This window comes from Mauremys reevesii, unplaced genomic scaffold, assembly GCF_016161935.1.
Source record: "Mauremys reevesii isolate NIE-2019 unplaced genomic scaffold, ASM1616193v1 Contig96, whole genome shotgun sequence".
Classification (NCBI taxonomy): domain Eukaryota; kingdom Metazoa; phylum Chordata; order Testudines; family Geoemydidae; genus Mauremys; species Mauremys reevesii.
Window position 1 is genome coordinate 164663 of NW_024100913.1, and position 14668 is coordinate 179330.

Here is a 14668-nt window from a genome sequence, read left to right on the forward strand (position 1 = left end):
CTATAAGCTATGAACTAAATCTGGGGCAGTCTTGGCAGGAGAAACCCAAAGTTTCATGGCAAGGCACCTTGCTTATATGTTGTACTTACAGTACTGCACAGGATCTTTTCAGGGGGAATAAGGCAAAGCACTACATTTATTGGTAATAGATGTACCAAGCCACACTGTATCATATGCATATGTTATATTACACTCACGCACACACAAGCACACTCCATCTTGTTGTTGTTACCAACTAGTGGCTCCCCTTAACTTCAGTGGCCAGGTGAGTTAGATGGGGGAGGGATGGAACTGGGATTATTGATTAACCAGGTGTGGGTTTTTCCAGAGTCTGCAGCCTTGAGACCCCAATAGACATTCCTGGGGCATATCAGCAACTTCAACACAATTCTTATCAGGAAGGATGTGGGGTCAAGCTACCGTTTCTGTGGCACCCCAAAACTCCCTCCCCTCCTGCCTTGGTCAAGCTGAGATTGCTGAATGGCCAATTTACAACTTGTTGATTAGGCTGCCTTTAAGAATAAGCCATAGTGGTTTCAAGCACTTTACTGGTTTGCCAAAGTCTCCCTGTACATTGCAACCTCCTGGCGCCCTTGCGTCTGTCTTTGGTTCATCCTGTGACAGACCCAGACCAGTGGGGTACAGGAGTCTGGTAGAGGGTGTCACGGAGTCCCCGGGCGATGCTCTGGAACTGCTCCCCACCAAGCCAGTCAGGACTTTGGGGAGCCTCCTCTCCCTTGGAGCAGACTGTTTTCAGGGCAAGAAGCTCACACGGCTTCACCTCCTGGGTCTCTCCTTGGAGCATTCAGCATCCTGTGCCCCTCCATGTGCTGCCCTCAGCGAGCCCGCCCCAGCGGGGTCCTGGGGAAGCCACAGGGTCCTGTACCCCCACTTCATGGTCAGATGTGCCTCTCGGCCAGCCAGTAAAACAGAGGTTTAATAGATGACAGGAACATGGTATAAAACAGAGCTTGTAGGTACAGGGAACCGGACCCCTTGGCCGGGTCCATTCTGGGGGGCAGTGAGTCAGACCCCCACATCTGCACTTCACTCTTTGTCCCCCGCCAGCTCCAGACTGAAAACAACTCCAGCCCCTCCTCGTCTGCTCAGTTCCTTTCCCGGGCCAGGAGGTTACCTGATTTCTTTGTCCTTCCACACCTTTAGCATCCCCTTGCAGTGGGAGAAAGGCCTGGCCATTAGTTGCCAGGTGACAGAGGGTCAGCCAGGAACTGAGGCCCCTCCCACAATAGTCCCAGTTCATCACAGAGGGCAAATATACTGGTCACTGGATGAGTAGTTTTCTGTTCCCTGAGTGACCAGAGCAGGGGCTGCACTAGAGTAATCAGGAACCTGCTAGAACCAATTAAGACAGGCAAGCTAATCAAGACACCTGGAGCCAATTAAGAAACTGCAAGAATCAATTAGGACAGGCTAGCTAATCAGGGCACCTGAGTTTAAAAAGGACCTCACTTCAGTTTGTGGTGTGCATGCGAGGAGCTGAGAGGGAGAAGACATATTGCTGTAAGACTGAGGGGTACAAGCATTATCAGACATCAGGAGGCAGGTCCGGTGGTGAAGATAAAGAAGGTGTTGGGAGGAGGCCATGGGGAAGTAGCCCAGGGAGTTGTAGCTGTCGCACAGCTGTACCAGGAGGCACTCTAGACAGCTGCAGTCCACAGGGCCCTGGGCTGGAACCTGGAGTAGAGGGTGGGCCCAGGTTCCCCCCAAACCTCCCAACTCCTGATCAGACACAAGAGGAATTGACCTGGACTGTGGTTTCTACCAGAAGGGAAGGACTCTGGGCTGTTTCCCGACCCACATGGTGAATCTGTGAGGGGAGCAAGTCCGACAATAAGTGCAGGACCCACCAAGGTAGAGAAGGAACCTTGTCACAATCCCTAAAACATCTGGGTTGGTGATGACCTTCACACTTAGCTTTTAACACACACATTCCTCATTCACACACAACACACAATTGATTTACACAGAGCATTTGACCAGGAACATCAAATTGCAATGCAAGAGAAAACAATCATATTATTTTACTTATTTTAATATACTAAACCTGCAACAAAGTGGTGACCCTAAAAGATCTGTTACTGCCTTGAAATCAGCTCAGATACAGAATTATACAAAATACAAACATCAGCTCCTACAGTCACAGAAGTGTCTTCACGTCTCCTGTTTTTTAACAGACAGGCAGACTAACACCAGGTGGAGAAGTGACAGGATAGAAAAGGTAGAGAAAATACAGCTTTGGTGGACGATCTTGGAGCACTGGTTGGCTGCTCAGTCCCACCTGGATGCATTAGGCTGGCCGGTCAGCTGCAACACCTTTGGCTCAGGACCTGGGCTCACATTCCGTCAGGAATATTATTTGGTTCCTTTCTCCTCAGATGGGGCAGCACTAGACGGGCCGTCTCTTGCCGTGCTGATGCGTGCAGTACAGCTGGTTTCAGGATCCAATGGAAAGCTGAGACAGTGAGAGTGAAGGAAGAATAGCTGGGCAGAGAGTTACATGGAAGGGGAAGGGAGATGGAACAGGATCTCACAGGATGGTGCCTGAAGCCCCTCGGTGCTGACAATCAGGGATCCCACCTGAGGGCTGGATGGCGTGATACCATGATCAATTCCAGGACTCACTGGTGAAGAACAAAGTTCCTGAGACTAGTGGTGGATTAGCCACTGGGCCAACAGGGCCCATGCCCAGGATCCTGGCTAATTGAGGTCCCCCTGCCCACCCGGCAAACCTGCTGGGGAGCAGGGTCAGGATGTGGGGGTTTGCCCTGCTCCCCCTGCCTTCCTGACTCTCTTGCCAGGGAGTGGGAGAAGCCTCCGTCACCCATGCCCCAACCCAGCTCCCCGGCAGGCGTGCTGGGAGTGGAGATGGAAGGGGTGGGGAGGGGCCCCACTTGCTCCAGCCCAAGGCCCCACAAAGCTCCAATCCACCTCTCCTTGAGACAAGAGCAAGGCCTGCTGGCTTTCCTCTTGAAAAGAAAATCTGTCGCTCTGGGCTGGGTGAAAATGAGCATGAGAATTTTTCAAAGTCTCCTTTAGAGGATCCCAAAAAAGGGAGGCCATGGGAGGCATCCGTCATCTCTTTTTTTTTTTTTTTTTTCCCCATTGACCAATTCAACCCATTACCGAGAGCAGGGGTCTCTGTCCCCAGCCTCTGGCCTTCCATCCAGGGCAGGTGGAGGGTCCGCGGCTCCCCATAGCTGCCTGCACGACTATTACCCCAACCCCGACCCAGCTCCAGCTTCTGTCCTGGCCTGGGGCCTCAGGGACCAAAGAGCTGCAGCCGGGCCATGGCAAGAGCAGGCAGCTGTGGGGAGCCACAGACCCTTCATCTACCCTGGGTGGGGGGCCCAGAGGGCACGGGCACAGGCTTGGGGCTGCTCTTTTGTGCCCCCACCCTGCGCAGGTGGTGGGTCTGTAGTTTCCCAGGATCCCTGGGCCCGTTACCCTGGCCAGGCTCCAGCTTCTGGCCTGGTTAGAGGGTGGGGACTCAGCGGAAGAGGAAGGGCGAGGGGCCGGGCCCATGGCAGAAAACAGGGAAGTCCATGGCCTGTAGGGCCCCCCTGCCCTGTTCTGGCACCCCAGGCTGTATAAAATATTATAAAATAATGATATGGTAGAAAGGAGAAAGAAAAGCCATTTTTCAGTACTACTGGGCTGTGACCCTTTTGTATTTCTATGTCACATTGTGTAAGCAAGTAGTGTTTCAATGAGGTGACCCCTGGGGCTAAGCTAGACAAATCAGACTCCTGAGAAGGGGCCAGTGGTCTGGAAAGGGTCAGAGCCACCATCCTGGCACACACACACGGCATTCTGCTGCCACAGCCTCCTAGCGAAGTCCCTGTGTGCCTGGGAGCGAAGGAACAAGCTGGGTTTCCCCATGGGGCAGTGAGCTGTGCAGCTGGCCCTGCCAAACAGGCCTCTTCCCACAGGATTCACTGATGAGTGATAAGGCCACATTTTGGCTCCCCCTTGACTATCCTCAGCACTGAGCTTTCCAGAGCTTGTTTAATATTGAACTCCCATCGCAATTATTCATCTGTGCCCCCCAGGGCCTGCCCCTTGCATGCACCAGGCAAATTGCAGGATGGGGGTGGTAGAAACAGAGTGCTGCTAGTTGGTTCTTAGTCCCCTCCCTGACCAAGTGCCTATCCCTTTAGTCAGTGGCTCTCAAAGTGTGGGGTACACTCCCCCATGGGAGCACAGAGAAATATTTTTTGGGGGGGCACATGGCATGGCTCCACTGCTGAGGAAGCCTGGGCTGTGCAGTAATGGGGGGGGCAGGGTGGACAGATTCCATTTCTGGTCAGGGGGGAGCGACTGGAAAAGTTGGAGCAGCACTGGCCTGACACTCTCAGAACAGTGACCTGACTTTAGTCACAACTTTCTGATTATCTCAGACCAGGACTCTACACTCAGCATATCCGAACCCCCACCAGGGTCATGTTCCCCCCGTTTTAAAGAGAAAAGGGTTTCTGTGAAGGAGGCTGAGAATTGACCTGGTCCATTTCCAGAGTTAGGCATAAAATAGTGACTCAAAGACACTGCCAGGCAGACAAAACCCTGTATTTCCGTTAAAAAGCTCAATTTAATTTGACATCCCAGAGGGGTCTATGATCTAAGGTGACAACTGAGAGGTAGGTTTGAACATGGTAAAGACATGTAAAGAGAGGCTTTAAAGTCTAAAGAGGCAGAGAAGTCATTAAAAGTACCTTTCAGGATGGTGGCCCAGGTGTTCGGTTCCCAGCCCCCTCCAGTTCCTGACACCCTCCTTCAGAACAGTGACGGAGCTTTTGTCACAATTGTTCTTCTAATACCTCAGACTGGACCCTACAACCAACAGCTCTGAACTCTCAGCAGGGTCGTGGTCCGCCCCTTCACATGAATCGCTACAAACAGGGAGGGGACTGGCCCTGGCAGAAATGAGGGGTGGGGTCTCTCTCTACAGGTTAAACATCAAATATAGAATTAAAGGAACTAGAGCTCATCACACGACACAAGTTTGTACTTAAAATAAAAATATTTATTTTGTAATTCATGAGAGGGATAAAAATTGTAGAAAACCCCCAAACCCTAATACAAAGCATCGCAGAGTCCCTGCTCCTACAAGGAAACACTTAAAGAACAGAACAGCTCCTGGCAGCCCAGGAATGGGCTCCTAAACAGTCACATCCAGGCCAAAGGCTGCTCTAGCTGGGCTGAGTGGAATCGATGGAACAGAGTCCCAGGGTTACTGGAGTCAGTGGCTGGTTTCAGGAATCTCTGGGGCTGGTCTCCTCACTCTCTCCTCCTGTCTCCATCTCGCTGCTCCCCGGCTCCTTTCCCTCCATGGGCAGGTTTCCTTCTCCTGCCTTCACCCCGTGGCAGACGCTGATGGGAATGTCTCTCCCTTGTGCCGCTGGCAGGGCCAGACGTGGCGCCTCGACGCAGAGCTGCCCATCCTGGGACAGGGAGCAGAGCACGGCTTCCACGTTCACGTCTTCCGGCAGGAGAGTTTCTCTGCGGATCTCCCTGTATTCGTGGGAGCAGACTCCAGCCTCCGACTCCGTTTTCTTCTCATGCTTCCCCGTCACCGTCAGCTTCCTCCCGTCCACTCTCACCATCAGCTCAGCTGGGGAGAAGCCGCTCACGTCCATGGAGAGCTGGTACGTCTCCTTCCCCTGCGCCTGGGAGCCGGGCTCCTTCCCAGCACCCTCAGCCAGGGACTGGCTGCTCTGCCTCGGGGTCCTGCTCCCCTCGCCCTCCCCACAGAGAAGGGGATAAGCCAGAAGGAGGGAGCGTCTCATTCGCTCCATCTCCTCCAGGTGCGTCTGCACGTCCCCCACCAGCTGGTCCCAGAGGCTGTGGGGACCCGGCCCCAGGAGGCTGGACACTGGGGCTCTGCTGCGAAGCCACACTCGGAGCGGGAACATCCTGCGCGGGGCTGGAGGAGCTGGTCCAAGTTCAGCAGCAGCAGCAGCAGCTGCTGCTGCTGCTGCTGCTGCTGCCCGGCTGCTGCTCACTGGCTGCGGCAGCCCCAGCGCCGCCTTTTATACCGGGCTGGGGGCGGGCCGGGCACCTCGGGAACCTTCCCGCTCCTGCGGGATGGGGCGTGGCCTGGCTCGGGGGCGGGGCTGGGGGCGGGGCCTGGCTCGGCTGGGAGCCCAGGAGCTTCTAGCAGCCGCTAAGTGGGCGGAGCTCCCGCGCTGGGCTTTGCTGGAGCCTTCCCGCTCCCGTGGGGCGGGGGGTCTCAGCGGCGGGACAGGGGCCGCAGCCCGGCTCTGCCCAGGGGGTTCCGAGCCCGGTAGCACAGACACCCTGCGCCCGGCAGAGCCCCCCGCCCTCCCGCGAATGGGATATTTCTCCTCCCGGTTACAGAGCCCTGCCCTTGAGGAACCAGAATCAATTTTGGCATAAAGTGCCCCGCCCCCCCGGCTCCGTCCCAGCTGCTGCCCCCGCGGGGGTCGGGATCTGCCGCTTGTGGGGCGGCCAAACTTGGAGAGTTTCTCAGGTGCCCTGAAGCTCCTGCCTGGTGCTTGTGAATGGACGGGGGGGGGCGCTCGGACAGGGTCTTCTCCCTGCTGCTCATCCCCCCCCCCCAAACTCCTGCCTCAGCCAGAGCCTAGGAGGAGCTGCTGGGGAGGGGGGGCAGAGACAGTGCCGGGTGTGACCCCGCCCCCCGGACCGGACACGCGTCTCTGTTACTGTTTATTACACGTGCGCGTGTTCGCCCAGCTGACGTGTCTGCTCCGCACATCGACTGCCCAACCCGGCCCCTCCCCCGCCCATACACCGGCCCGGGAAGTGTCTCCCTGGCTCCCCGCCCCTGCCCCAGGCACTGAGCCCCCTCCCGCCCCATCGCAGCGGGATCGGATCGGGAAGGCTCCAGCCAAGCCCAGCCCGGGAGCTCCGCCCACTAGCGGCTGCTAGAAGCTGCTGGGCCCCTGAGCCGAAACAGGCCCCGCCCCCCGCCGAGCCAGGCCCCGCCCCCATCCCGCAGGAGCGGGAAGGTTCCCGAGGTGCCCGGCCCGCCCCCAGCCCGGTATAAAAGGCGGCGCCGGGGCTACCGTAGCCAGTGAGCAGCAGCCGGGCAGGGAGCCGGGCGGAGGCAGCTCCAGCAGCAGCGTCTCAGCAGCTGAACTCGGATCAGCTACTCCAGCCCCGCGCAGGATGTTCCCGCTCCGAGTGTGGCAGTCGCGTGACTGTGGCCCCGTGTGGCTTCGCAGCAGAGCCCCAGTGTCCAGCCTCCTGGGGCCGGGTCCCCACAGCCTCTGGGACCAGCTGGTGGGGGACGTGCAGACGCACCTGGACGAGATGGAGCGAATGAGACGCTCCCTCCTTCTGGCTTATCCCCTTCTCTGCGGGGAGGGCGAGGGGAGCAGGACCCCGAGGCAGAGCAGCCAGTCCCTGGCTGAGGGTGCTGGGAAGGAGCCCGGCTCCCAGGCGCAGGGGAAGGAGACGTACCAGCTCTCCATGGACGTGAGTGGCTTCTCCCCAGCTGAGCTGATGGTGAGAGTGGACGGGAGGAAGCTGACGGTGACGGGGAAGCATGAGAAGAAAACGGAGTCGGAGGCTGGAGTCTGCTCCCACGAATACAGGGAGATCCGCAGAGAAACTCTTCTGCCGGAAGACGTGAACGTGGAGGCCGTGCTCTGCTCCCTGTCCCAGGATGGGCAGCTCTGCGTCGAGGCACCACGTCTGGCCCTGCCAGCGGCACAAGGCAGAGACATTCCCATCAGCGTCTGCCAGGGGGTGAAGGCCGGAGAAGGAAACCTGCCCACGGAGGGAAAGGAACCGGGGAGCAGCGAGATGGAGACAGGAGGAGAGAGCGAGGAGACCAGCCCCAGAGATTCCTGAAACCAGCCCCTGACTCCAGTAACCCCTGGACTCTGTTTCATTGACTTTACTCAGCCAAGCTAGTGAGACTGTTGTAATTTGTCAACACTTCTGAGCCTATTCCTTGGCTTTGTCTCTACTCTGCTCCCTAACTGTTTCTATGTTTGAGGAAGATGTCAGATGCTCTGTGATGCTGTAGAGCACAGTTCGTGTTTAGAATTTTTTATCTTGTTACTGTGATAACCAAATTTGTTTTTGTACTGTAAATACAAATGCTGTTGTCTGAATTCTGTTTTCTGTGTGATTTCTTCCTACTTTTGCACATGGTTCAATTTTTACCCATGGTGTAGAAATGATTTTCAGTCTTAACTTCCCCACAGCAGCGAGAGGATGTGAGACCTGGTCAGGTGTTAAGAGCCATGGGTTGGATGGGCTGCTTAAAGGAGCAAGTGTAGTGAAAGTCAGGCCCCTCCCTTCTGCAAGAGGCTGCCAGGGAGCAGAATATCTTGCAGGTGGATTGGAGAGCCCAGGGCCTTGCACTGCATAAGGAAATAACTGATTGGGCTGGAGTCGAAGCAGAGCACCTAGCACCTGTACGCTGACCCCGTGTAAGTCGGACACATTTTCAGAGCAGGGAAGGAGGGAATGGCAGTACAGCTGCAGCTAATGGTGCCCAGCACCAGGAGTTCTCAGCCAGGGGTCCTGCCCTGCTATGCAAATGGAGAAGCTCAAAGAAGAGCAAGAATTGCTCTGCTCAGCTCTGGGGGGACGTCATTTTTAAATAGTGCTTTTAAAGGGAGCTCTGAGCCCTTTAAATCCAGCCCCAGCCCGGCTGCTGGAGCTGTGTGCGGAATTCAAAGGGCTCTAGGCTGCCCACAGCTACGGGAGCTCTGAGCCCTTTAAATCCTGGCCGCCTGAGCCATGGGGGGTATTGAAAGGGCCCTGGGCTGCCTGCTGCCGTGGGGATCCCAGAGCCCTTTAAATCCCTGCCACGGAAGCCGGTGCAGTCCGGCCCAGTGTACTGGCTCTTGCTGGTACGCTGTATTGGACCTGCTTACTTTCCCCTCTGCCAGAGACAGGCAACCAACTCCAGGACACAGCCCCAAGATCAGAGCTGCCAGACATTAGTACTTTGCCCATGACATTGTGCAGAAACTGGAGTCCCCCAGATGGACCTGATTCTGACTGGCCATCAGGAAAAGTTCATCTGTCTTATTGGGAGTGGTGAGCACTGTATGTGTAGCAAGCGCAGTCTGGTTTTGGTGGTGGTTAAGAAATAGAGGTTATGTAGGATATTACTGTGTAAGGCTCTTTCGCTGGTAAAAGACCCTGTAAACCTGCAAAGAAAATTAAGCCCTGAGTCCAAAGGGAAAGGAGTGTTTGCTCTAAGTCCACAGGGAAAGGGTAGACCCTTGAGCCCATGGAGGAGTAGAGCCCGGAGCCCACAGAAGGGTAAAGTTAGGTGCTTTTTGCCTGGAGCCCTAGGAACTGGGAAAAGGTGGGTGCCCTATTGTGTGCAGGTAACAGATCTCAACTGCTAGAGTCTAACACAGTAAACAATAGCAAAGAACCTGGGCCTTCTGTCAGAAGGGTCGCTACCTATGTGGCAGAATGACCACCCAGAGCAACAAGAGAGAAAGGGAACGAAGAAAAGGGACCAGGAGCCCACCCTCCTTGCTGAATGGCTAGTGGGACAAAGCCTGTGCCCATGGGAAGGGGCAGTCCAGTGAGGAAAGCAGGATCAGGCCCAGACAAGCAGGCAGGCAACAGATAATGAGATTGGAAAACAGGTTGGGAGCTCTGAGGGGCATGGTGGCAGGAGTAAGGAAAAGAGTAAGTTAGTCCAGGCCTGGGGAATTCAAATGCTGGAACAATACTTGGAATGGTGAAATCTGAGTTGATGAAGGTGTCATTTTGGGAAATAAGAAAGTGAGTTAAGGAAAGAGAGTGAGAAGTTAACTCCGCAGAGGCAGGAGGGAATTAAGCAGTTGAACCTCGTAAAAATGTTAACAAAGAAAAGTGTTAGAGAAAAAGAATTCTTGGTTTCTTTGCAGCCATTCTGAAGGGAAAATGGGCCCTTTTCCAAAGGAATGTTTGTAAATAAGCCAGGCAGAAAGACGATCTGCTTTGAATCATTTGACTGAACAATTTAGTCAAATTTGCTAAAAGAACATAAGGGGTTTCTATTGGAACTTACCAGACCCCAAACGTATAGCACATTCAATCTACGTAGAGCTGTGTAAAACTTAAAGCAGCGTAAGGGATGTTAAGCTGAAGAGTGTGTATGAATCTGTGTGTGTATAGATATATTGTGTAAGTGTGTGGCGTGTTTGGGACCTAGGCCGACACTCCTGACATGTGAAACTCTATTTTTGAGATTTAAGATAAATAGGTTTTTGTTTTGGTTTGGTTTTAAATAACACCACTAAAAAGCCATCTGAATCTTTCATTCGAAGGAGCAAAACTGAGAAACACTTTTTGCCAGACACAGGTAACAAGTGTTGTTTGGCTCTGGTATTTAGCATTTAACCCTTAGGGTACCCTGATGCTTTATAAAGGTCAATATCTTTTTAAAGACCAAAGTCCTGACTGCAGCAGGGCAGTCAAACCCAGGAGAATGGGGAGAAATTCTGGATCCATTTTTTTGTGTGTGTGTGTGTGGTAACAAAATAGCAGATAAGAGCTGTAGTAAAGGACTAAAAGATTAAAAAAAGACAGTGTCCCTCTGGTGCAACAGCAGGGGTGAGGGGCACAAAAGAGAAGCAACATTAGAAACACTGAGCCTTAAGGTGGCTCTGAGTAATCAGACTGTCACTTTGATAAAGGTACATGAAAACTCTGAGTGAGCACAAAAACAATTACACCTTATGTACAAATTGATATGGCTAATATAGTGTTATAGAAGTTAAACTATGAAAGGAATGTAAAAGCAGCAAAGAGTCCTGTGGCACCTTATAGACTAACAGATGTTTTGGAGCATGAGCTTTCGTGGGTGAATACGTGAATGTCTTGCATCCGATGAAGTGGGTATTCACCCACGAAAGGTCATGCTTCAAAACGTCTGTCTATAAGGTGCCACAGGACTCTTTGCTACTTTTACAGATCCAGACAAACACGGCTACCCCTCTGATACTATGAAAGGAATGTGCATGTTTCCCAAGACACGTGCAGTGTATATTGTAGACGGGGTAAAAGAAATGCAAACAAAGCATGCTACTTCACTAAAATCCTATTAGGGCTCTAAAGGGAGCCACACTAGGTTGTGTTTTCTTTTTCAGATCGCTGTGTTTTGGAAGCAGGAGAAAGCAAAACTCAGGTGGAAGTTGATTGTCCCCCTTTTAAGACAGGGTCTCTGAACTGCTGATGGCTTTGGATCCAAAAGCAAGCCAGAAAGCGTCTGATAAAGGAAGGTGGAAAAAGTAGTCAAACCTAAAATAAGAGAGGGACAGGTTAACCCTAAGTAGGAAAAATATTCTTTTTGTGTGTGTATGAAGTGCTAAATTCTGAAGCTTTTAATAGATTTGATGCTAATATTAAACATTGGGATACATTTAATGTTAATAAGTACCCCTGTAACAATGTATAGTGTGTATGATTTTTGGAAAACCCTTTAAGGTCATATGGTAATGATGCTTCTCAGCTATTACCTGTGAATAAACTTAAAGCTTAGCACAGCAGGAAAAACATTACAAAATTGGTCTGCTGTATAAGAAGGAAAACTGAGGTACACCACCTCATAAGTCTCATAATTGAACAGTGGGATAATTTCCCCATAACTGTTAAAAGGTAGGAGCCATTGAAACCTGGCCTGCCTGTAGCACAAAAACACAGGAAAGTATGGGGGTAATTCCTCTGTTTTGCCTTTAATCAGCAGGACTATTTGTAAACAAATGGATATTTTAATCAATAATCTGCCACCCCAAAAGGAGTAGAAACATGTTCTTTTAGTCTTTCAGAAAATCAGGAAAAGCTGGTATCAGCTGAGGAGCAACCCAGAATACCATGGATCTACTGTCGCGATGAAGATTGTGTTTTATGTTTTGTCTTGTGGTGTTTGTCTCGTTGCTAGCATTGCTGTGTATTGTGTTACAAAACAAGAAAATACTGCATTAGGCAGAACAGGAGGAGCAAGTATTTTAACTGTATTTACAAAAAACAATGTTGCAGAAGGCAAAGGTCAAGAAAGACCAGTCTGTTAACAGGGAAACACCCTTAAGTGGTAAGGGCACATTTAAAGGCAAAATAAGGATGAGACATAAGGTGTATCTGTTGGTGGGAATAGAAGGATGGACATGAAAAGTTTTAAATTACAAACTGAAATTACCAAGGGAAAAAGGGGTGTGTAAAAACATTGGTTACTAAAAGAATGACTTGCCAATTATTACTTCTTAGTCAACTTCCAGCATGCGAGCCCCGCTGAATGCGCCTGGGTGTTGTATGACATTGGATGGAAGGAAAGAAAGGCCCAGTGAAGGTATAGCTGCCCTAACACTATCTCAGTGTGAACTGCTGAAGATTATTGGATTTTCCCTGGTAGCCAGGAGGGATTGGTAGGCTAAGAAAAGGCTCCCAAGAAATGTACTGAACTGCTTTGGGTGGAACTGGATTAGAAGTTGGAGTGCTGGATGGTACTAACAGAGGTATTGGCAAACAAATGAAGTTAGGTTATAAATTTTTCTGTCATATTATAGCAATTTGACTTTGAATTTCATGTACTCGAATTTAAATATAGTCAGTTAAAAGTGTCTTATACTTTGTATTCTATTGTAACACCTGTTCCCCTTGGAATGGATTTAACTGCTTTACAAACATTGCTTGTACACCTTGATTTACAGAACCAGCTAGATACTGCAAAACAGGAAGGGCACAGAGTCATGGTTACCATGCATCATAATGCCAATGAATTTAAACAGGTATTTGCAAGAATTGGCCAAGACCTGTCACACCATTGGTGGAAACTGTTGTTGGGATGGTCCCCCACTGGCACAAGCATCCTGAATTTAGCCCTAGACTCCATCATAGTAATTTTGGGGGTACCAAATAGTAGTGTTTGTTGTTACCAGCCTAATGACATGCTGGACCTGGTGCAAAATCTGACAATTGCAAGTCCCCCCAGACAGATGAGTCAGTGGTGAGCTGGAGGTGAAACACAAAATGGTGAATTAAGCAGACAGAGCTCACCAGACAGCACAGTTCGTATTTACTAGAAAGGTTGGTATTTAATTTTCAAATTCAAGACAAGAATAAATATTCTAACAAAACAAACAAAGAGCAGAGAAACGGAGCATCCCCCAGTCACTTCTCTCACTGAGAGATTCTGGCAGCCCAGGAATATGCTCAGGACCATTCACACCCTGACCAAGGGCTGCTCTTGCATGGCTGAGTGGAATCGATGGAACAGAGTCCCAGGGTTACTGGAGACGGTGGCTGGTTTCAGGAATCTCAGGGGTTGGTCACCTCACTCTCTCCTCCTGTCTCCATCTCGCTGCTCCCCAGTTCCTTTCCCTCCGTGGGCAGGTTTCCTTCACCTGCCTTCATCCCCTGGCAGACGCTGATGGGAATCTCTCTCCCTTGTGCAGCTGGCAGGGCCAGACGTGGGGCCTCGACGCAGAGCTGCCCATCCTGGGACAGGGAGCAGAGCACGGCCTCCACGTTCACGTCTTCCGGCAGGAGAGTTTCTCTGCGGATCTCCCTGTACTCGTAGGAGCAGACTCCAGCCTCCGACTCCGTTTCCTTCTCATGCTTCCCCGTCACCGTCAGCTTCCTCCCGTCCACTCTCACCATCAGCTCAGCTGGGGAGAAGCCGCTCACGTCCATGGAGAGCTGGTACGTCTCCTTCCCCTGCGCCTGGGAGCCGGGCTCCTTCCCAGCACCCTCAGCCAGGGACTGGCTGCTCTGCCTCAGGGTCCTGCTCCCCTCGCCCTCCCCGCAGAGAAGGGGATAAGCCAGAAGGAGGGAGCGTCTCATTCGCTCCATCTCGTCCAGGTGCGTCTGCATGTCCCCCACCAGCTGGTCCCAGAGGCTGTGGGGACCCGGCCCCAGGAGGCTGGACACTGGGGCTCTGCTGCGAAGCCACACTCGGAGCGGGAACATCCTGCGCGGGGCTGGAGTAGCTGGTCCGAGTTCAGCTGCTGAGACGCTGCTGCTGGAGCTGGAGCTGCCTCTGCCCGGCTGCTGCTCACTGGCTGCGGCAGCCCCAGCGCCGCCTTTTATACCGGGCTAGGGGCGGGCCGGGCACCTCGGGAACCTTCCCGCTCCTGCGGGATGGGGGCGGGGCCTGGCTCGGGAGGGGCGGGGCTGGGGGCGGGGCCTGGCTCTCTTGGGGCCCAGCAGCTTCTAGCAGCCGCTAGTGGGCGGAGCTCCCGGGCTGGGCTTTGCTGGAGCCTTCCCGATCCGATCCCGCTGTGATGGGGGCGGGGGTCTCAGCGGCGGGGCAGGGGCCGCAGCCCGGCTCTGCCCGGGGGGTTCCCAGCCCGGTAGCACAGACACCCCGCTCCCGGCCCAGCGCCGGGCAGAGGCGCCCCCAGCGAACGGGCTGTTTCTCCTCCCGGATACAGAGCCCCGCCCCGAGGAACCAGAGTCACGTTTGGCATAAAGTGCCCCCCCCCCCCAGCTCCGTTCCAGCCGCTGCCCCCGCGGGGGTCGGGATCTGCCGCTTGTGGGGCGGCCAAACTTGGAGAGTTTCTCAGGTGCCCTGAAGCTCCTGCCTGGTGCTTGTGAATGGACGGGGAGGGGGGGGGGGGTTGGCGCTCGGACAGGGTCTTCTCCCTGCCGCTCAGCCCCCCCCCCCCCCAGCTCCTGCCTCAGCCAGAGCCTAGGAGGAGCTGCTGGGGAG

General features: G+C 53.2%; 3 protein-coding genes across 3 annotated transcripts; 1 reads left to right on the forward strand and 2 right to left on the reverse strand.

Annotated features, from left to right (window-relative positions):
• Positions 1–5019: 5019 nt before the first annotated feature.
• On the reverse strand, positions 5020–5960 carry LOC120395116 (heat shock protein 30C-like). Its single transcript, XM_039519281.1, has one exon. It carries the CDS (start codon positions 5928–5930, stop codon positions 5271–5273), a length of 660 nt encoding a protein of 219 aa, XP_039375215.1. The 5' UTR covers positions 5931–5960; the 3' UTR covers positions 5020–5270.
• Positions 5961–7084: 1124 nt separating this feature from the next.
• Positions 7085–8097, forward strand: LOC120395112 (heat shock protein 30C-like). The gene has a single exon (XM_039519277.1). The coding sequence runs from the start codon at positions 7168–7170 to the stop codon at positions 7852–7854; it is 687 nt and encodes a 228-aa protein (XP_039375211.1). The 5' UTR covers positions 7085–7167; the 3' UTR covers positions 7855–8097.
• A 4919-nt stretch (positions 8098–13016) lies between these two features.
• On the reverse strand, positions 13017–14002 carry LOC120395114 (heat shock protein 30C-like). Its single transcript, XM_039519279.1, has one exon. The coding sequence runs from the start codon at positions 13924–13926 to the stop codon at positions 13276–13278; it is 651 nt and encodes a 216-aa protein (XP_039375213.1). The 5' UTR covers positions 13927–14002; the 3' UTR covers positions 13017–13275.
• Between the last annotated feature and the right edge of the window lie 666 nt (positions 14003–14668).

Excerpts from the sequence above, each read along its gene's own strand:
- LOC120395114 (XM_039519279.1), bottom strand. The coding sequence starts at position 13,926 with ATGTTCCCGCTCCGAGTGTGGCTTCGCAGCAGAGCCCCAGTGTCCAGC.
- LOC120395112 (XM_039519277.1), top strand. The coding sequence starts at position 7,168 with ATGTTCCCGCTCCGAGTGTGGCAGTCGCGTGACTGTGGCCCCGTGTGG.
- LOC120395116 (XM_039519281.1), bottom strand. The coding sequence starts at position 5,930 with ATGTTCCCGCTCCGAGTGTGGCTTCGCAGCAGAGCCCCAGTGTCCAGC.